The sequence below is a fragment of the Nerophis ophidion genome, linkage group LG14 (assembly GCF_033978795.1).
Source record: "Nerophis ophidion isolate RoL-2023_Sa linkage group LG14, RoL_Noph_v1.0, whole genome shotgun sequence".
Classification (NCBI taxonomy): domain Eukaryota; kingdom Metazoa; phylum Chordata; class Actinopteri; order Syngnathiformes; family Syngnathidae; genus Nerophis; species Nerophis ophidion.
Genome location: NC_084624.1, coordinates 41,389,992 through 41,412,758, shown reverse-complemented (window position 1 = coordinate 41,412,758; position 22,767 = coordinate 41,389,992). Strand labels below are relative to the sequence as shown.

General features: G+C 42.1%; 2 protein-coding genes across 2 annotated transcripts; both read left to right on the top strand.

Moving 5' to 3' along the window:
- Positions 1-601: 601 nt before the first annotated feature.
- LOC133568690 (cyclin-Y-like) lies at positions 602-22,767 on the top strand. Its single transcript, XM_061920776.1, has 10 exons — positions 602-1,511; positions 6,558-6,632; positions 11,728-11,762; positions 11,877-11,974; positions 14,136-14,171; positions 14,237-14,291; positions 14,370-14,489; positions 17,563-17,729; positions 17,805-17,967; positions 22,432-22,767. The coding sequence occupies exons 1-10, from the start codon at positions 995-997 to the stop codon at positions 22,546-22,548; spliced, it is 1,383 nt and encodes a 460-aa protein (XP_061776760.1). The 5' UTR covers positions 602-994; the 3' UTR covers positions 22,549-22,767.
- On the top strand, positions 615-840 carry LOC133568689 (uncharacterized; the record flags this gene model as incomplete). Its single annotated transcript, XM_061920775.1, is given in 2 exon segments — positions 615-674; positions 676-840. Coding segments are annotated over 2 exon segments (225 nt in total), but the record flags the coding sequence as incomplete, so codon positions are not given.

Sequence of the window (22,767 nt, the reverse complement as noted above, 5' to 3'; positions counted from 1 at the left end):
GTTGCTGTGCTCTCAGGACTGCCAGCATCCAAGGCTGCTGCTGCAGATAAGAAGGAGGGGGAGAAAGAAGAAGAGGAGGAAAAAGGAGGAGGAGGAGAAGAAAGAGGATGAGAAAAGGAGGAGGAGAAGGAGGAAGAGGAGGAAAAAGAGGAAGTGAAGAAAGAGGAGGAGATGGAGGAAAAGACGGAGGAGGAGAAGGAGGAGAAAAAGAAGGAGAAGGGAGATAAGGAGGATAAGGAGAAGGAGGAAGAGAAGGAGGATGAGAATAAGGATGAAAAGGAAGATGAGAAAAAGAACGAGAATGAAAAGAAGGAGGAAGGGAGAAGAAGGATGAGAACGATGAGGAGACGGAGGAGGAGAAGAAAAATGAGGGGGAGAAGGAGGAGGAGAAGAACGAGAAGGAGGAAGAAGAGGAGGAAAAGAAGAAGGAGAAGAAATTGGAGGAGAAAAATAAAGAGAAGGGAGAGGAGGAGGTTCCGAAGGAGGTTCCGAAGGAGTAAGAGAAGGAGGGGAAAGAGGAGGAGCAGAAGGAGGAGGAGGATGAGAAGAAGAAGAATGATGGGGTGAAAGAGGAGGAGGAGGAAAAAAAGAAGGAAAAGAAAAAGGAAAAGAAACTGGAGGAGAAGGAGAAGGAAGAGGAGGAGGAGAATCAGAAGGAGAAAGAGAAGGAGGGGAGAGGAAGAGCAGAAGGAGGAGGAGAAGAAGAACGAGAAGGAGGAGGAGAAGGAGGAAAAGAAGAAGGAGAATAAATTGGAGGAGAAAAATAAGAAGAAGGGAGAGGAGGAGAAGGAGGATTAGAAGGAGGAAGAGAAGGAGGGAAACGAGGAGGAGCAGAATTGAGGAGGCAAAGAAGAATGAGGGGGGGAAGGAGGAGGAGGAGGAAAAGAAGAAGGAGAAGAAATTGGAGGAGAAAAATAAGGCAAAAGAAGAGGAGGATCAGAAGGAGGAAGAGAAGGAGAGCAAGAGGAGTAGCAACAGGAGGAGGAGAAGAAGAATGAGAAGGAGGAAGAGGAGGATAAGCAGGAGGAGGAAGAGGAGGAGGAAAAGAAGAAGGAGAAGAAATTGGAGGAGTAAAAGAAGAAGGGAAAGGAGGAGAAGAAGGGGAGGAGGAGGATCAAGAGGAGGAATAGAAGGAGGAGGAGAAGAAGAACGGGAAGGAAGGAGGAAAAGAAGGAGAAGAAAGAGAAGGAGAAAAAGAAGGAGAAGGAAGAGGAGAAGCAGAAGGAGGAGGAGAAGGAGAAGGAGAAGGAGAAGGAGGACGTACCTGGCTGGCTCCGGTGATCCACCGATCATCCGGTCGTGTGACCCGGAGTCTCAACTTACTGCAAAAAGAAAGCCCTCAGGTTCCTTCCTGGTCATGGGCAGCATCGCCTCCTGCTGCCTTCCTGCCACTCCAAAGCTCCAATGCAAAGTTCACTTGGGACTGGAGGAGTACCGAGTGGAAGTGGAACCAAGCCTGGAGGAGACTGAGGGCAGCCTGCAACACATCAGTGACCGAGAGAACATGCAGGGTAAGCTTAGTGACTGCACTCTAACATGCACTATGTAACATGTACGATGTAACATGCACTATGTAACATGTACGATGTAACATGCACTATGTAACATGTACGGTGTAACATGCACTATGTAACATGCACTATGTAACATGTACGATATAACATGCACTCTAACATGCACTATGTAACATGTACGATGTAACATGCACTATGTAACATGTACTATGTAACATGTACTGTATAACATGTACTATGTATCATGTACTATGCAACATGTACTATGTAACATGAACTATGTAACATGTACTATGCAACATGTGCTATGTAACATGTACTATGTATCATGTGCAATGTAACATGCACTATGCAGCATGTAACATGTCCTATGTATCATGTACTATGTAACATGCACTATGTAACATGTACTATGCAACATGTACTATGTAACATGTTCTATGTATCATGTACTATGTAACATGCACTATGTAACATGTACTATGCAACATGTACTAACATCTACTATGTAACATGCACTATGCAACATGCACTATGCAACATGTACTATGCAACATGCACTGTGTAACATGTACTATGCAACATGCACTATGTAACATGTACTATGTAACATGCACTATGTAACATGTACAATGTATCATGTACTATGTAACATGCACTATGTAACATGCACCATATAACATGTACTATCAATCAATCAATGTTTATTTATATAGCCCCAAATCACAAATGTCTCAAAGGACTGCACAAATCATTACGACTACAACATCCTCGGAAGAACCCACAAAAGGGCAAGGAAAACTCACACCCAGTGGGCAGGGAGAATTCACATCCAGTGGAACGCCAGTGACAATGCTGACTATGTAACATGCACCATATAACATGTACAATGCAACATGTACTGTGCAACATGCACTATCTAACATGTACTACGTAACATGTACTATGTATCATGTACTATCCAACATGCACTATGCAACATGTACTATGTAACATGCACTATGCAAAATGTACTATCTAACATGCACTATGCAACATGTACTATGTAACATGTACTATCTAACATGCACTATGCAACATGTACTATGTAACATGCACTATGCAAAATGTACTATCTAACATGCACTATGCAACATGTACTATGTAACATGTACTGTGCAACATGTACTATGTAACATATACTATGCAACATGTGCTATGTAACATGTACTATGCAACATGTACTATCTAACATGTACTATGAAACATGTACTATATAACATGTATTGTGTATCATGTACTATGCAACATGTACTATGTAACATGTACTATGTAACATGTACTATGCAACATGTGCTATGTAACATGTACTATGTATCATGTACAATGTAACATGCACTATGCAACATGTACTATCTAACATGCACTATGCAACATGTACTATGTAACATGTTCTATGTATCATGTACTATGTAACATGCACTATGTAACATGTACTATGCAACAGGTACTAACTCCTACTATGTAACATGTACAATGTAACATGTGCTTAAGTGACATCTACTGAGTAACATGTACTAGCTAACATTACTATGTAACATGTACTATGTAACATGTACTATGTAACATGTACTACACTGCTTATTTAACAGTATGGAGACTTAATGTATTTATGAAATCAAAGGTGTTTGAAGTTGGTCTTGTCTCAATATTTGACACCAATAACTAAAAAAATGTTTCAGTGTGACATGGCGGTCATGTGACTTTGACAAAGCCGCCGGCGTGTGTGTGGTCATGTGACGTTGTCAAACGCTTCAAACTGAAATAAACATTTGTTCGTTGGGGGGAGGGGGGGGGGCAATAGTTGACTTATTTGTCAGGAGGTGTTGTCTTGTGCATGAATTATTGACAAGCATCTCCTCTTTCAGCCTCCAGCAGTCTTCTTTAAAGTTTACTGGAGGAAGCAAAGGCTGCAAAATGTAAAACCCGTCAAACCACCGAAGCAACACAAACATGAAACGTCCTCGTCCAGAAAATGCCATTTTGTAATGTTTGCCACACATTGATGTACTCCTGCAGGGCGTCACAAACAAATGTGGCGCTACACCCACATTATTAGTGGAGCGGGTGGTTCCAGATCTGAACAGAAGACAGGATCTTGTGACTGTTTTTTAACACATCTCATACACATGATAACCTTAGCTGTGATGCTAATGGCGCACTGCGAGTGGTAATATGACAGAGAGAAGGTGCCAATCTGGTAACAAATGAAGGAAGAACTAATTCCCAAGAAAAACAGCAGGGGGTTCATCGTCTGGCGGTGGTTTGGCTTCAAGCCGGAAGATGTGTGACGCGTTGGGCGCATGGTGATGCGGGTTAAATCTCCCAAGGATGCAGTTAGCTTTGAACATAGCGTGAAGGTAAGAACAAATTATTTATTAAATAATAAAACAAACAGAACTAGCATGGGAGCTAGAAAAAAAACAAAAGGGCTTGGCATGGAAGCTAGCATCAACAAAGGACCTAGCGTGGAAGCGAGCAGGAAACAAAACGTCGTCACCGGTTGTGCGAAAAGACAAATTAGGAAGCAAGACTGAATGAACGAGGAAGGCAGGCTTAAATCAAGACAGTAATCACAACACAGGTGCACGTTCGGAACAGGCGGCAGGTGAAAATAATAAGTTACCACGGAAACAAACAGAGGCACACAAACCGGAACCGAATGAGTCCAAAACAAACAGAAAACACAAAAAGACTCAAAAATCTAAATCATACAAGATGTTGAACAATTATGCGGCAAAAGCGTTGCTACAAAAAGTAGCACAACTGCTATTTGATTTCCTATTATGCAGCTCATTTTTATTTGACACGTATTGAAATATCTTGTGTGACATCATGCACAAAAGTGCCCTTTGTTTTAAACTATTGTAGTGGCGTTCTGTACAAAAAGTTAACATTAATTTAGTGTTGTTTTGATATGTCACCTTAGTGACATCATGCACAAAAGTGCACTCAATGTCTCTGACAATCTTGCACTTTCTGTTTTGGAAATGACATGAATGTTTGTGCTTTTTAATAAATACAGTTTTGGTCAATGGACTTAGATGTGATTTCCTTCTCCGCATGAAAGTTAAAAAGTAGCATATATTAATGCAGTATGAAGAAGAATGTTTTAATGTAGACCAGAGGTGCGCGGTTTGCGGTCTCATCCACGGAGTCCGGGGATAAACCGCGGGTCGGGCGGGTGACATGACGAAAAAATAGATTTTAAATAGATTCGGGCGGGTGGTGGTTGAACCATTTGGAAATTTATGATATACATGGTTCAGAGATTGGTAACATTTACCGTTCAAAGAGCCATTTTTGACCCGTGCCACAAAGCGAAGAAGACATTAGTTGACATAAACAATCTCAAGTATGTCTGCCGGCAGTCACCCAGTTAATAAGTATTAGGGCGTGCTATGAAGCCTTTGCCTTTGACGCCTTCTACATCATGTACAATTTACTTGCAAGTCCAGCAATTTGTTGTGTGTGGCTTCCACAAACACAACACAACAAATACCCAGATTCCTTTGCATCCATGACATTTCCTGACTATATTATACACCCCACTAGCAGCAAACCCCCAGTGCGTCGGTAAGGTGGGCGGGTTTGGGGGTGCGGGGGTGTAAAGTATATTCAGGAAGTGTCATGGATGCAAAGGCCTCTGGGTATTTGTTGTGTTGCGTTTATGTTGTGTTACTGTGAGGATGTTCTCCCAAAATGTGTTTGTCATTCTTGTTTGGTGCGGCTTCACAGTGTGGCGCATATTAGTAAGAGTGTTAAAATTGTTTATATCACAACCATTAGTGTACTCTGTATCACCCAGTATGCCATTCAATCTTGTACGTGTGTTTGCGTAAGCTGCATACAGCATGATGCAAACGGTTTCGTACATGTTGTTGAAGGTGTCAAAGGCAATAGCTTCCCAACACGGCCTTATTCCCGGGATCTGAATGATCACCATCGGATATTCGCGAAAACGTTAGCGGGTCCCATTGCCTTTCTTTACTTTGTGACACGGATCAAACTAGCTCTTTTAGTGGTGAAGGTCGCTGACTCCGGGTTAAAACAAGTGGCGGGCGGTTGCGGTTCTGATAAAATGTTGGTTCGGGTGGATGACGACTTTAATGATGCGGTTGCGGATGATATAATTGCCTATCCGCGCATCTCTAATGTGGACACATAGAATCATCATACTGCTGTGATTATATGCATCAAGTGTTAATTCAAGGCCAAGGCAAAATATTGTGATATACATAGTTTATAGGGACATATGGCTCAAAAATATCGAGATATTAACAAAAGGCCCTAATTTTAATACATATTTTTTATACTTTTGACATTCTTTGTCATTGCTGGGGTGCCACGATACCATAACAACACTTCTATTTCGTAATCCTCCATCACTCACGTTAAGACAGCACATTTGCAGGTTCAATGTGCACAATTGAATAACTTAATTGCTCGGACAGCAATGTGTCTATATAAGTTCTGATTAGGGTATTGTTTCTTCATGGAGAAAGACGTCAATGTCTCTTCTTTTCATGTTAGCATTTAAGGTGGTGGTGCCAGTCAGCCCGTGAGTTTATCAATCACGTTTTTTTGGGGAGAATTATTACAAAAACGTCGGAAGCTTTACCGCGGTTATCATTATTACCTTCATTTATTACATCCCTATTACGTTCGTCTGGTGCGCTATTGTGGGCTTAGCTGTTGTGTAGCTGTAACCCACAGCTTACTATGTTTACGACTTGACTAAAAACAAGAAAAGACCAACCTTGCGTGCTTATTGGTGGACATTCCGATGTCCAAGTAAACACACAGAAGGACTGCTTGTATCAAAGCAATTCTATCGGACGTTTGAGATGCAAGCCGATATCATTCCATACATCTTTTGCAGATATTGGACTGATATCAATGTTGCATCGAATTCCTGCAAGTGTCCCATATTTTGAGAAGCAAATGTTTAATGTGTGAAACACTCCTTTATACTTTTTGTCCAAATCTTTAATGTCCTGACAGAGTTGGACACGTTGGTCAGTCCTGCAGATCATCCACAGACCAGCACCATGTTCCTAAGCAAGTCTCTCAACGATGGTGAGGTGTTTCTATTGTTTTCACGTCAAATTCCACAATCACCTTTCATATTGGCTATTGATGCTAATCTGTTGTTTAGGTCAACGGTCAAGGTCAAATGCAGCCTCATAAATCTGATGATGGAAGCATAATATTTATCTTTACATACATTTATTTTGCTTGGAGGAGTAATCACATTTTTTGTTACCATCAAACCTAAAGGCCTACTGAAACCCACTACTACCCACCACGCAGTCTGATAGTTTATATATCAATGATGAAATATTAACATTGCAACACATGCCAATACGGCCGCTTTAGTTTACTAAATTACAATTTTAAATTTCCCGGAGTTTCTTGTTGAAAACGTCGCGGAATGATGACGCGTGTTTGTGACGTCTCGGGTTGTAGCGAACATATTAGCCCAGCACCACTCACAGCTAAAAGTCATCTCTTTTCATCGCATAATTACACAGTAATTTGGACATTTGTGTAGCTGAATCTTTTGCAATTTGTTCAATTAATAATGGAGACGTCAAAGAAGAATGCTGTTGGTGGAAACCGGTGGATTGCAGCTGCCTTTAGCAACCGAAACACAACTAGTGTTTCATTGTTTATTGTGAAGCTTTAACACAGAGCGGTCAAGCGAACATGTTTCTCCACGTCAACCGGCGAGTTTTTGTGATATGAAGTCGGCTCTTACCGGAGACTTCAGTGGATTATGCGACTTCCTCCTGCAGCTCAAAAAAGGCAGCTGTGATCTTGGCTCCTTGGCTTCTCTCAGAGATACTGGCGTTCACCGCAGCCATCCGACTTTCAGGTATGACTTTATAATCTCACTAAAACTCTATTAAAACAATAAGCAGATAAGGGATTTTCCAGAATTATCCTAGTAAATGTGTCTAATTACATCTGAATCGCTCCCACTGCTGCCGTCTGGAGCCGTCGCCTTTTCTTTTTTTTTCTTTTTTTTTGTAGTGCTTCACTCTTACTTTCCTCATCCACAAATCTTTCATCCTCACTCAAATTAATGGGGGAATCGTCGCTTTCTCGGTCCGACTAAATCTTGCTGCTGGAGGCTATGATTATAAACAATGCGAGGATGTGAGGAGCCCTACAACCCGTGACGTCACGCGCACATCGTCTGCTACTTCCGGTAAAGGCAAGGCTTTTTTATTAGCGACCAAAAGTTGCGAACTTTATCGTCAATGTTCTCAACTAAATTATTTCAGCAAAAATAGATGGATAGATGGATAGATAGATAGTACTTTATTGATTCCTTCATGAGAGTTCCTTCAGGAAAATTAAAATTCCAGCAGCAGTGTACAGAGTTGAGATCAATTAAAAAAAAAAAAGTAAATAATGGGGGTTTAAAAGGAAACAAAATAGAGAAATATTACAAAAAGAATAAAAACAATGGGAATAACAATATAACAGTAAAATAAGAATATAACAAGACAAAGTAGGCAGTAGTGACCATGTTATGAAAACGTATTGCACTGTTAATGTTTTGCACCCCCCGCCCCCCGTCCCAGAGAGGAGTTGTACAGTCTAATGGCGTGTGGGACAAAGGAGTTTTTGAGTCTATTAGTCCTGCACTTGGGATGAAGCAGTCTAGCACTGAACAGGCTCCTCTGGCTACTGATAACGCTATGCAGAGGGTGACTGGCATCATCCAGGATGCTCACAAATATGGCAATATCGCAAAATGATCACGTCTGACACATACAATGGACCTGCTATGCCCGTTTAAATAAGAAAATCTCATTTCAGTAGGCCTTTAAGACTCAGTTTTGTTGTGTGTATGTGTATATGTACGTGTATATATATATATATATATATATGTAGGTGTGGGAAAAAATCACAAGACTACTTCATCTCTACAGATCTGTTTCATGAGGGGTTCCCTCAATCATCAGGAGATTTTAATGGAAGCATTCACATACAATGATTTATATAGAGCACAGAGTGGGTGGGTACAAGCAGGCGTAGGGTGTGGTGATTGGCTCATGTGTTACCTAGGAGGTAACACATGAGCCAATCGAGCACTATTCTCCGGACAATCCAATCAAGACATATATATATATATATATATATATATATATATATATATATATATATATATATATATATATATATATATATATATATATGTATGTGTATATGTATGTATATATATATATATGGCTGTATAATATGTATGCCGGTATGTGTATGTATGAATATATACATACACAATATATACATACACACGCGTCTGGCTGCGGCGAGTCTCTGGGGCATCCCGTCTTTCTGCCCGTGTGGGGGGTTCTCTCTCGCTGGCTTGGGGTCTGGCCGTCCGCTGCTTCTCTCGTGCCCTGTCCTCTGCCGGGCGCGTCTGTCTGCGGGCTGCTGCCGGCTCTTCCGGGCGGTGCGATGGGGGTCCCGCCGCCAGCCGGCCTGGCTCCGTGGGGCGGGTGGTCCCTGGTTCCCTGGGCGCCACGCCTGCTGTTTGGGTTGGGCTCTCTGGGCGGCTGGGTCCGCACTCTGGCTCCCACGCACAGTAGGGGTCAAATATATTGTACATACAAACACACATATACTAACACACACACACACACACACCGTTACTCATACATACAAACGTCCATACATTGGTACCTACGCTCCCACATACATACACAAACACATTACATATCTACATACTCCAAGTCCGTCCATCCACGCGCACATTCACGGTACGATCATACATATACTGTACATATACATTCACTGTACAAACAAACAAACATATACTGTACATATACATTCACTGTACAAACAAACAAACATATACAAACATGCGTTTGTTACGTCTCGCCTCGACTACTGTAACGTATTATTTTCGGGTCTCCCCATGTCTAGCATTAAAAGATTACAGTTGGTACAAAATGCGGCTGCTAGACTTTTGACAAGACCAAGAAAGTTTGATCACATTACACCTGTACTGGCTCACCTGCACTGGCTTCCTGTGCACTTAAGATGTGACTTTAAGGTTTTACTACTTACGTATAAAATACTACACGGTCTAGCTCCATCCTATCTTGCCGATTGTATTGTACCATATGTCCCGGCAAGAAATCTGCGTTCAAAGGACTCCGGCTTATTAGTGATCCCCAAAGCCCAAAAAAAGTCTGCGGGCTGTAGAGCTTTTTCATTTCGGGCTCCAGTACTCTGGAATGCCCTCCCAGTAACAGTTCGAGATGCCACCTCAGTAGAAGCATTTAAGTCTCACCTTAAAACTCATTTGTATACTCTAGCCTTTAAATAGACTCCCTTTTTAGACCAGTTGATCTGCCGTTTCTTTTCTTTTTCTTCTATGTCCCACTCTCCTTTGTGGAGGGAGTCCGGTCCAATCCGGTGGCCATGTACTGCTCGCCTGTGTATCGGCTGGGGACATCTTTGCACTGCTGATCAGCCTCCGCTTGGGATGGTTTCCTGCTGGCTCCGCTGTGAACGGGACTCTCGCTGCTGTGTTGGATCCGCTTTGGACTGGACTCTCGCGACTGTGTTGGATCCATTATGGATTGATCTTTCACAGTATCATGTTCTCATATGTTCTCGTATCATCAGTATCATAGTATCATGTTCTCATAGTCATCATTGTCACCGACGTCCCACTGGGTCATTATCGTCACCGGTGTCCCACTGTGTGTGAGTTTTCCTTGCACTTATGTGGGCCTACTGAGGATGTCGTAGTGGTTTGTGCAGCCCTTTGAGACACTAGTGATTTAGGGCTATATAAGTAAACATTGATTGATTGATTGATATACTGTACATATACATTCACTGTACAAACAAACATACATATACATTCACTGTACAAACATACACATACTGTACATATACATTCACTGTACAAACAAACATACACATACTGTACATATACATTTACTGTACAAACAAACATACATATACTGTACATATACATTCACTATACAAACAAACATACATATACTGTACATATACATTCACTGTACAAACATACACATACTGTACATATACATTCACTGTACAAACAAACATACACATACTGTACATATACATTTACTGTACAAACAAACATACATATACTGTACATATACATTCACTATACAAACAAACATACATATACTGTACATATACATTCACTGTACAAACATTTATACACACATTCTGTTCATATACAAGTACATATACATACATACACTCATGCACATAATCATGTTTCATCAAACATATATCAATGCTGTTGCCCTAGGGTAAACTGGGTAACATAAGGCATATTGACAGAGCTTAAAGCATTGTTACTATAACAATCTACAAGATTAATATAGGTTGCCTCTCTCTCTTCCCTTTCATCTTTCGGTATTCCTTCTTCTTTTTTTTAATTTTTATTTATTTATTTATTATCTTTCTAGCTATCATTATGTATACGTATCGTTGCATTTGAACAACTTTATTGTTGATAATAGAGGTAATCTATTGGTTTTGCTTATGATCAATAGCGCTTTTTCTATTGGTATTTGTATTGCTCCAGTTTTAGTGTAAAAATGCTCATTGTCATTACTATATTATTTATTTCACTAACTGCTTATTTGCTATCACTTTTACGATCATATTTGTACATATTATGTATGTGCTGGTGTTGTTCTATTGTTGTTGTTGTTATTGTTGTATTTGCTGTTGTTGTTTTTGTCTCTCTGTCTAATCCCCCTCTTATCCCCACAATTTCCCCTTCTGTCTTCCTTTTTTCCTCTTTCTATCCCCTCCTGCTCCAGCCCGGCTGCACCAACTGATAATATAAATACATTTAATAAAGTCACATTCAAAAAAGACAACAAGAGAAGTATCTTACACTTCTCTTTTGTAAAGTAAATCTGAACAGCTGATATGGGCATCTACATCAACTGTATGATTTGCCTGAGAAGCTGGACAGGACAAAAAAAACAAAAAAAAAAAGACTCAGTTTTTCCCCCTCATTCTTGGTAGAAAGGTTTTGTCTCCCCCTGGTGTCCAAAAGGCCTCCCTGCGTCCTGTTTGAGTCCAGAGTTATCCATATTTTCCATTTCACTGCTGTAAAAAGCCAACTTTGTGACCAAACTGTTTGCATTTGCAGCGAAAGAAAAACAAAGGATACACTTTATACGATACGTGAGTATGCTCATCATCACGTGCTGATTGACAGCTGTCACTGGCACTCTAATGCTTTTGTGTGTATGTGTGTGTGTGTGTGTGTGTGTGTGTGTGTGTGTGTGTGTGTGTCAGTACGGTCCGGTCACCGGGTGCAAGTACAGTTCCTGCTCCACCATCTTTCTTGATGACAACACCGTCAGTAGGCCACACCTGAAATACACCATCAAATGGTACCTGACTACAAAACCCAAAACCAGTGAAGTTGGCGCATCGTGTAACTAGTAAATGAAAACGGAATTCAATGATTTGCAAATCCTTTTCAACTAATATTCAATTGAATAGACTGCAAAGACAAGATATTCAATGTTCGAATTTAGAAGCTTAATTTTTTTTTTGCAAATAATCATTGCTTTGTTGGGTCTGCTCCTGTCTCTGGCCATCCTCCCTCCACCCCAGCGGACGATGGCGTGGAACACCGCAGAGGCCACCACAGTGGATATGTTTCTTTTACTTTTTATTCATAGCTGTATGAGGAGTGTCTGGTTGTATCTGCTGCTTTAATGTCTTTAATGTCTGTCCTTTGTGTTCTTTGATGTTTGATGTTTCCCTCTTACACACATGTAAGAGGGATGTGTTCTATGGCTATGAGTTGTTGTTTTTTTCCCTTGGCCTCAGTCTGCACCCACTCTTCAGGGCCCAGGCTAAGACTGATTTTTTTATTTTATTTTAAACTTCTATTTTTTTCTCCCAGTCCCCCCCCCCCCCCCTTTGTTTACCTGTATCTCATCTTTTTTGTAAGGAGCGCTGGAAGCCGGCAGACCCGTCAGCGATCCTGTTCTGTCTCCCTGTAATGTTTGTCTAATCTTGAATGGGATTGTGCTGAAAATTTCAATTTTCCTGAAGGAACTCTCCTGACGGAATAAATAAAGTACTATCTAATCTAATCTAATCTAATGAATTTAGACTTTAATGGCAGCAACACATTGCAAAAAAGTTGGCATAGATGCATTTTTTTTTTTTACCACTGAGTTACATGGCCTTTCCTTTAAACAACACCCAGTAAACGTTTGGGAACTGAGGAGAACAAATTTTGAAGCTTTTCAGGTGGAATTATTTCCCATGCTTGCTTGATGTACAGCTTAAGTTGTTCAACAGCCCAGGGTCTCTGTTGTAGTATTTAACGCTTCATAATGCGCCACACACTTTCAATGGTAGACAGGTCTGGACTACAGGCAGGCCCGTCTAGTACCCGCACTCTTTTACTACGAAGCCACGCTGTTGTAAGACGTGCAGAATGTGGCTTGGCATTGTCATGCTGAAATAAGCAGTGGCGTGGATGGCAACATATGTTGCTCCAAAACCTGTATTTACCTAATGGTGCCTTCACAGATGCGTAAGTTACCCATGCCTTGGGCACTAATACACCCCCATATAATCACAGATGCTGGATTTTGAACTTTGTACCAATAACAGGGCTGATGGTTCTTTTCCTCTTTGTTCCAGAGGACACAATATCCATAGTTTCCAAAAACAATTTGAAACGTGGACTAGACAGACCACAGAACCTTTTTACACTTTGCATCAGTCCATCTTAGATGAGCTCTGGCCCTGCGAAGCCGGCGGCGTTTCTGGGTGTTGTTGATAAATGGATTTCGCTTTACATAGAGATTTGACTTGCACTTACAGATGTAACAACAAACTGTAGCTACTGACAGTGGTTTTCTGAAGTGTTCCTGATCCGATTTGGTGATATCCTTTACACACTGATGTAGGTTTTTGATGCAGTACAGCCTTAGGGATCGAAGGTCACGTTTGATTTTGTCCTTGCTGCTTAAATGCAGTGTTTTTCCAGATTATCTGAACCTGTTGATGATATTATGGACTGTAGATGGTGAAATCCCAAAATTCCTTGCAATAGCTTGCTGAGAAATGTTGTTCTTAAACTGTTCGACAATTTGCTCACGCATTTGTTGACAAAGTGGTGACCTTCGCCCCATCCTTGTTTGTGAATGACTGAGCATTTCATGGAAGCTGCTTTTATACCCAATCATGGCACCCACCTGCTCCCAATTAGCCTGTTCACCTGTGGGATGTTCCAAATAAGTATTTGATGAGCATTCCTCAACTTTCTCAGTCTTTTTGCCACTTGTTCCAGCTTTTTTGAAACATGTTGCAGGCATCAAATTCCAAGTTTACCAGTTCAAACATTAAATATCTTGTCCTTGCAGTCTATTCAATTGAATATAAGCTGAAAAGGATTTGCAAATCATTGTATTCTGTTTTTATTTACCATTTACACAACGTGCCAACTTCACTGGTTTTGGGTTTTGTACATCAACACAACTTTTTACAGTAAACAGGATTAATTTGAACACGTGTGTCTTTTTACAGCGTGGCGCTGGCCATCTACTACCACATAAAAAACAGGTGAGGCAGCTCGAGTATTGTATGTTTATCGTACATAAATGGTGAGTTTGGGTGTCTGCCTTCAGGGACAACGATGGAACGCCACTCGACATTTTTGACGAGAAGCTTCATCCTCTCTCAGTGAGGCGTCCACGTTTCTTCCTACAGTAGATACACAACGCTTCCATTAGTCCTCCAACCTACAGCTCCCTCCCACAGAGATCCCAACTGACGGCGGACTACGACCGGCGTGACCCAGACCGGAGGCAGACGTATCGCTTTGTGCGCACGCTCTTCTGCGCTGCTCAACTGGCGTCCGAGTGCGCCATCGTCTCGCTGGTATGATGACACCTGGAGTCACGTTCGGAATTGTGCACTTAAAAAAAACTTATGAAAACCGGAACTAATCCATGAGGGTCCAGTCAAGACCTTGTAAGTCAGGGGTGCTCATTACGTCGATCGCGATCGACTGGTCGATCTCGGAGGGTGTGTCAGTCGATCTCAAGCCAGGCATTAAAAAATAGACATAAAAATGAGCAATCATCAATCATACCAAGACTTCACTTTCGTCAGTTGTTTGACATTCTCGGCACCCGAGGATCTTGTGAGATGACGCTGGCTGCTGCGAGCTCATATTTAAGAAAAACATCACTAACAGGGCGGACGCAGAGAAACACATTTTAAATCTAGAGACTCCGTACCTACTGTCAAAACTCTAAAGACCGACTGCACAGTTCCTGTCTTCACCATAAAAGACCTGTTTCATCCTGCCTGTGTTAACAAAATAAGAGTCTCAGAAAGCTAGCGTGCACAAGCTAGCAAGCTACGGAGTTTGATGCCAATGTATTTCTCCCCCGCCCTCAGCGACCGCTTTCTCACTTGCTTGCCCACCCGCACACTCACTGACGTCACTCACCTGCTGCCAGACATTAAAGGGCCACACACATATGCTACTCTCATAACAAAGTGTTTAAAAACGAGTATGCAAGTTGGACAAATGAGATGCCGAATCCAACCACTTTCATGTGGTATTGGACAGAAAGGAGGACTTTTTTTTTCCTCCCTTTGAAAATGCGGACGTTATCAGCACTACTGTCTGATTCCAATCAATGCAAGTCATCAGAATCAAATACACCAACCTATATTCTTGTCTTCATGAAAGAAAGGAATCTATGTGTGTTAAACATGCTTGTATTATCATTAAACACCATTAACTTCTTAACAAAAATGTCTCTTTCATAAATAAATAAATATAAATTATAAATAGGAATGAGGTAGATCTCCTCGACTTGGTCAATTGAAAAGTAGCTCGCCTGCAGAAAAAGTGTGAGCGCCCCTGTGTTAAGTCTTGTTCTAGTTGTTACGGCGGGGTCGCATGTTTCCCCAAGATGCAGACGGAACTCCGGAGGCAGTGTGCAGGTAGGACAGCGATTGTGGGATCTGAACTGAGGATGTCGTTGTGGATTTTGTTTTATTTAGTTTTTCAGCCGAAGTGGTGAGTTTTCAGTTTTTTCTTACAGTTCTTCCTTTTCCTCAATTTTTGGAGTGACATTTTTGTTATGAAATTTATTAGAAACCAAAAACGCTCCAAAAGGAGGAAGAAAAAATGGCTATGAAACTTCTATACTGTCTCTAATCTGATAAAGGCTAACAAAAAAATGTCACTCAACGTAGTTTATTGTTTTTTTGTTTTCCCCCATTAGGAGTGATTTTCGGTTGTTCCTTTTTTTTTTTGGCAACTTTTTCGCCGACTGGTTTAGTTATAGCCTATATTGCCTATATATCGGGGACGGCGTGGCGCATTGGGAGAGTGGCCGCACGCAACCCGAGGGTCCCTGGTTCAATTCCCACCTAGTACCAACCTCACCACGTCCATTGTGTCCTGAGCAAGACACTTCACCCTTGCTCCTGATGGGTCCTGGTTAGTGCCTTGCATGGCAGCTCCCTCCATCAGTGTGTGAATGTGTGTGTGAATGGGTAAATGTGGAAGTAGTGTCAAAGCACTTTGAGTACCTTGATGGTAGAAAAGTGCTATACAAGTACAACCCATTTAATTGCCCTGACTCTGGAGGTGAAAGGAAGCTTTCAAAATAAAAGCCTGCCGAGTTAATCCCTACTCTGCATCTGAGTCCTATCTTTTGACCAAACCTGACACTGTTGTAATGTTCAATATTTGTCAATCTACGTTCAGCTTTGCCTTGGGCATCCCTTGCGCTTTTGAGCGTCACGGTGTTTATTTTTGTCTTTTTGCCTTGCCATCGGAAGTAAAATATCTTGATCAGTGGCCTTGTGGTAAGAGCGTCCGCCCTGAGACTGGAAGGTCATGAGTTCAAACCCCGAGTCAGTCCAAAGACTATAAAAATGGTACCCGTTTTCCGTTCGGGCTCCAGTACTCTGGAATGCCCTCCCGGTAACAGTTCGAGATGCTACCTCAGTAGAAGCATTTAAGTCTCACCTTAAAACTCATCTGTATACTCTAGCCTTTAAATAGACCTCCTTTTTAGACCAGTTGATCCGCCGCTTCTTTTCTTTCTCCTATGTCCCCCCCTCCCTTGTGGAGGGGGTCCGGTCCGATGACCATGGATGAAGTACTGGCTGTCCAGAGTCGAGACCCAGGATGGACCGCTCGTCGGGACCCAGGATGGACCGCTCGCCTGTATCGGTTGGGGACATCTCTACGCTGCTGATCCGCTTGAGATGGTTTCCTGTGGATGGGACTCTCGCTGCTGTCTTGGAGCCACTATGGATTGAACTTTCACAGTATCATGTTAGACCCGCTCGACATCCATTGCTTTCGGTCCCCTAGAGGGGGGGGGGGGGGTTGCCCACATCTGAGGTCCTCTCCAAGGTTTCTCATAGTCAGCATTGTCACTGGCGTCCCACTGGATGTGAATTCTCCCTGCCCACTGGGTGTGAGTTTTCCTTGCCCTTTTGTGGGTTCTTCCGAGGATGTTGTAGTCGTAATGATTTGTGCAGTCCTTTGAGACATTTGTGATTTGGGGCTATATAAATAAACATTGATTGATTGATTGATTGATTGATTGATTGATTGATTGATTGCTCCCCTCACCTCCCAGTTTGTGAACAAGGGGATGGGTTAAATGCAGAGTATAATTTTCACCACATCTAGTGTGTGTGTGTGACTATCGTTGGTTCTTTAACTTAAACCAACCTGCACACTGCTTCTTCCGCTTCCTGAGTAAACAACCATTGTAAACAACAATAAGACCTCTAAATAGCTCATGTTGAGCAGAACTGGCATGTAAGTGTAAAAAGATGGTAGAGCTTCAAACTCACCAGGAATGAGTGCCACTGATGGGGTTAAGGTAATGCCAGGTGAGGAAACTCCGCTGTATGTACAAAGAAAAAAAACAAACAGGTGATTGTTAATAAGATTGTGTGTCCCGTGTAGGTGTACCTGGAGAGGCTGCTGACGTACGCAGACATCTCCATGAGTCCCGGCACGTGGAGGAGGATGGTGCTGGGTGCCGTCCTGCTGGCTTCCAAGGTGTGGGATGACCAGGCCGTGTGGAACGTGGACTACTGTCAGATCCTCAAAGACATGGCGGTGGAGGACATGTACGTGACACGCCACGTTTTCATGGCTGAAGCCACACGCGTGACGCGCTCGCCGCCTTCTTTCCACCCCGCCAGGAATGAGCTGGAGCGTCACTTCTTGGAGCTTCTGCAGTTCAACATCAACGTTCCCTCCAGCGTTTACGTCAAGTATTATTTTGACCTACGCTCCCTCTCAGAGGCCAACGACCTCAGCATCCCCCTGGAGCCACTCAGCCGCGACAAGGCTCAAAAACTGGAGGTGAGACAGACCGTGGCGAGTCAACCAACGACATTGAGGCATATTTGCATACAATGTAATAATAACACAACAATTACATGCTCACAACACCCGTTAAAGGGGAATATCACTTGCCTATCATTCACAATCATGATAAAAGATGGATGCATTTTTAAAAAATGCATTCTAAATATGAAATAAATGTGATTAAAAGTCTGCTTATAATGGAGCCTTCAGGGAGACGCTCTATTCTTCCTATAAAGGCCTTTAAAAAAACATCCAAACTAGAGATGCGCGGATAGGCAATTATATCATCCGCAACCGCATCACCAAAGTCGTCATCCACCCGCCGTCCACCCGAACCAACGTTTTATCAGGACCGTACCCGCCCGCCAACCGCCCGCTGAAATATATCAGAGGTCGGCCTCCTGTACCACTCATAGAGCTATTTAAATCTGTTTCACAGAGTAAGGAAGACAATTTGGACCGCTATCGTTCTCGCGACTATCGTTCATCCTGATGACAAGAATATGGGCGTGCTGTGAAGCCATTGCCTTGGACACCTTCAACAACATGTACGAACCGATTGTTGGTCCAGCAACATGTTGTGTGCAGCTTCCGTAATCACACGTACAAGATTGAAAGGCATACTGGGTGATACAGAGTACACTGATGGTTGTGATATAAACAACTTTAACACTTACTAATATGAGCCACGCTATGAAGCCACACAATACAAGATTGACAAACACATTTCGGGAGAACGTCCTCACAGTAACACAACATAAACGCAACACAAAAAATACCCAGAATCCTTTGTATCCGTGACAGTTCCTGAATATATTTTACACCCAACCCCGCCCACCTTACCGACGCACGGGGGGGGGAGGTGGCGGGGTTTGCTGCTAGCGGGGTGTATAAAATAGTCAGGGGGTGTCATGAATACAAAGGATTTTGGGTATTTGTTGTGTTGCGTTTATGTTGTGTTACTGTGAGGATGTTCTCCCGAAATGTGTTTGTCGTTCTTAATTGGTGTGGCTTCACAGCGTGGCGCATATTACTAAGAGTGTTAAAATTGTTTGTATCACAACCATTAGTGTACTCTGTGTCACCCAGTATGCCTTGCAGTCGTGTGTGTGTCGCCGCGGAAGCCTCACACAACATGATGCTGGACTGACAAGCAGGTCGTACATGTTGTAGAAGGCGACAAAGTCAATGGCTTCATAGCACGCCCTAATACTTATTATCTGGGTGACTGCCGGCAGTCATTCAAGAGAATACTAGCGTCTCCTATTGTCTTCTTGGCTTTATGACACAGGTCTTAAATGGCTCTTTGAATGGCAAAGGAAACCGATCCCAAAACCATGTATATCAAATATTTCCGGATGGTTCAACCGCCACCCGCCCGAATCTAATTAAAATCTATTTTTTCGTCATGTCAACCGCGGACTCTGCGGTTTATCCGCGGATGAGACCGCAAACCGCGCATCTGTAATCCAAACACATGCATTAAAGGCCTACTGAAACCCACTACTACCGACCACGCAGTCTGATAGTTTATATATCAAGGACGAAATATTAACATTGCAACACATGCCAATACGGCCTTTTTAGTTTAGTAAATTGCAATTTTAAATTTCCCGCGAAGTGACGTGTTGAAAACGTTGCGGTACGATGACGAGTGCGTTTGACGCCACCAGTTGTAGCGGACATTATTTTCTAGCCCGATCCAAGCTATAAGTAGTCTGCTTTAATCGCATTATTACACAGTATTCTGGACATCTGTGTTGCTGAATCTTTTGCAATTTGTTCAATTAATAATGGAGAAGTCAAAGTAGAAAGATGGAGGTGGGAAGTGTTTAGCCTTTAGTCACAAAAACACAGCCGGTGTTTCCTTGTTTAAAATTCCCGAGGATGAAGCTTTACTATGGATCAGAGCGGTCAAGCAAACATGGATCCCGACTACATGTCAACCGGCAGGTTTCGGTGAGAAAATTGTGTTAATAAGTGGTCTCTTACCGGGGACATCAGCGGAGCCTGCGTCCTCCTGCAGCTGCCGTGACTTCCCTCAGAAGCTGGCGTCAACACACCCGTGGCCACACCCCTCCAACTTCAGGTGCTATTTAATCTCACTAAAACACTACCAACACAATAGCAGCTAAGGGATTTTCCAGAATTATCCTAGTAAATGTGTCTAAAAACATCTGAATCGCTCTCACTGCCCTCGTCTTTTTTTTCTTTTTTTGTTCTAGTCCTTCACTCTAAATTTCCTCATCCACGAATCTTTCATCCTCACTCAAATTAATGGGGAAATTGTCGCTTTCTCGGTCCGATTAGCTCTAGCTGCTGCTGGCTATGATTGTAAACAATGTGAGGATGTGAGGAGCCCTACAACCCGTGACGTCACGCACACATCGTCTGTTACTTCCGGTAAAGGCAAGGCTTTTTTATTAGCGACTAAAAGTTGCGAACTTCCTTGTCGATGTTCTCTACTAAATCCTTTCAGCAAAAATATGGCAATATTGCGAAATGATCAAGTATGACACATAGAATGGACCTGCTATCCCCGTTTGAATAAGAAAATCTCATTTCAGTAGGCCTTTAAGGTTTTATATAAATTATGTAATTATACATGTAATGTGGTAACATGCCTATTCATAATAACATATTTTGACCACTTTAAGCATTAATTTCAAAAATGCATCACAACCTTCGCTTTTTAAAAAAACTACATCACTGATTATTATCACTACAAAACCCAAAACCAGTGAAGTTGCCACCTTGTGTAAGTCGTAAAAAATTTTTTTAATAGACTGCAAAGACAAGATAATTCACGTTCAAACTGAAAAACTTTGTTATTTTTTGCAAATATTACCTCATTTAGAATTTGATGCCCGTAACATGTTTCAAAAAAGCTGGCACAAGTGGCAAAAAAGACTGAGAAAGTTGAGGAATGCTTATCAAACACTTATTTGGAACATCCCATAGGTGAAGAAGCTAATTGGGAGCAGGTGGGTGCCATGATTGGGTATAAAAGCAGCATTTCTGAAATGCTCAGTCATTCACAAACAAGGATGGGGCGAGGGACACCACTTTTTGAACAAATGCGTGAGCAAATCGTCAAACAGTTTAAAAACAACATTTGTCAACAAGCTATTGCAAGGAATTTAGGGATTTCACCATCTACGGTATGTAATATCATCAAAAGGTTCGGGGAATCTGGAGAAATCACTTCCCGTAAGTGATGATATTACGGACCTTTGATCCCTCAGGCGATAGTGCATCAAAAAGCGACATAAGTATGTAAAGGATATCACAACACAGAAAACCTTTGTCAGTAACTACAGTTTGTCGCTAAATCTGTAAGTTTAAGTTAAAACTCTGCTATGCAAAGTCAAAGTCATTTATCAACAACACCCAAAAATGCCGCCGGCTTTACTGGGGCCGGAGTTCATCTAAGACAAGTCAACATTTCAAATTGTTTTGGAAACTGTGGACGTCATGTCCTCCGGACCAAAGAGGAAAAGAACCATCAGAACTGTTATATGCGCAAAGTCTAAAAGCCAGGATCTGCAATGGTATGGGGTTGTATTAGTGCCCAAGGCATGGGTAACTTACACATCTGTGAAGGCACCATTAATGCTGAAAGGTACATACAGGTTTTAGAGAAACTTATGTTGCCATCCAAAGCATGGTCGCCCCTGCTTATTTTAGCAAGACAATGCCAAGCTACGTGGTATAACAGCGTGGCTTCGTAGTAAAAGAGTGCGGGTACTAGACTGGCCTGCCTGTGGTCCAGACCTGTCTCTCATTGAAAATGTGTGGCGCAATATGAAGCCTAATATACCACAATGGAGACCCCGGACTGTTGAACAACTTAAGCTGTACATCAAGCAAGAATGGGGAAAAAAATACCACCTGAAAAGCTTTAAAGATTGGTCTCCTCAGTTCCCAAACGTTTACTGTGTGCTGTTAAAAGGAAAGGCCATGTAACACAGTGGTAAAAATCCCCCTGTTCCAACTTTTTTGCCAATTTTGCTGCTGCCATTCAATTCCAAGTTAATGAATATTTTCAAAAAAAAATGTTTCTCAGTTCGAACATTAAATATCTTTGCAGTCTATTCAATTGAATATAAGTTGAAAAGGATTTGCAAATCATTGCATTCTGTTTTTATTTACCATTTACACAACGTGCCAACTTCACTGGTTTTGGGTTTTGTCCATCAATGAAGAAGCTTACTGGTGTGTTCTTGTGGGACAGGCAATTGTTAAGTCAGAAAATACGATCGTCAGTATATTATTTTGTGTTTCTGTGCGACAAATACGTTATACCTCACCCAAGTATCATGTGGACACGTTTACAAGTTCTCTGAGTACAATGTCAACAGCCCAAAAAAGTCTCCATGTTTTGAAATCTAACAACAGCGGTGGTGTTGAGGTGAGCGGGAAGACCCGATAAATGAAATTGCGTTCCTCGCCTTCCAGGCTATTTCCAGACTGTGTGACGACAGCTTCAAGGACGCGCGTCGAGCCGCCAGGAAGCACTCGGCCAGCCAGGACGACCTGTACGGGGTCACCTGGGCTCCCGCCATCCTCTCCTAACACAAACTGGACTGATGGCGTGCTGGACTCCGTCTTGGAGGTCAGGTGATGTCTGGGTTTAAAAGAAAAGTTGCACGCAAATAGACTTTCTAGAACAAATCGCCTGTGACATTTAACAGAAACTTTATTTTTTTAGTTCCTTTTTATTTCTATATTTCAACAGCTGGTAGAGTGGAGTAGACGTGTTCGGTTCATTCCTAGAAAATAATAAAATTAAGA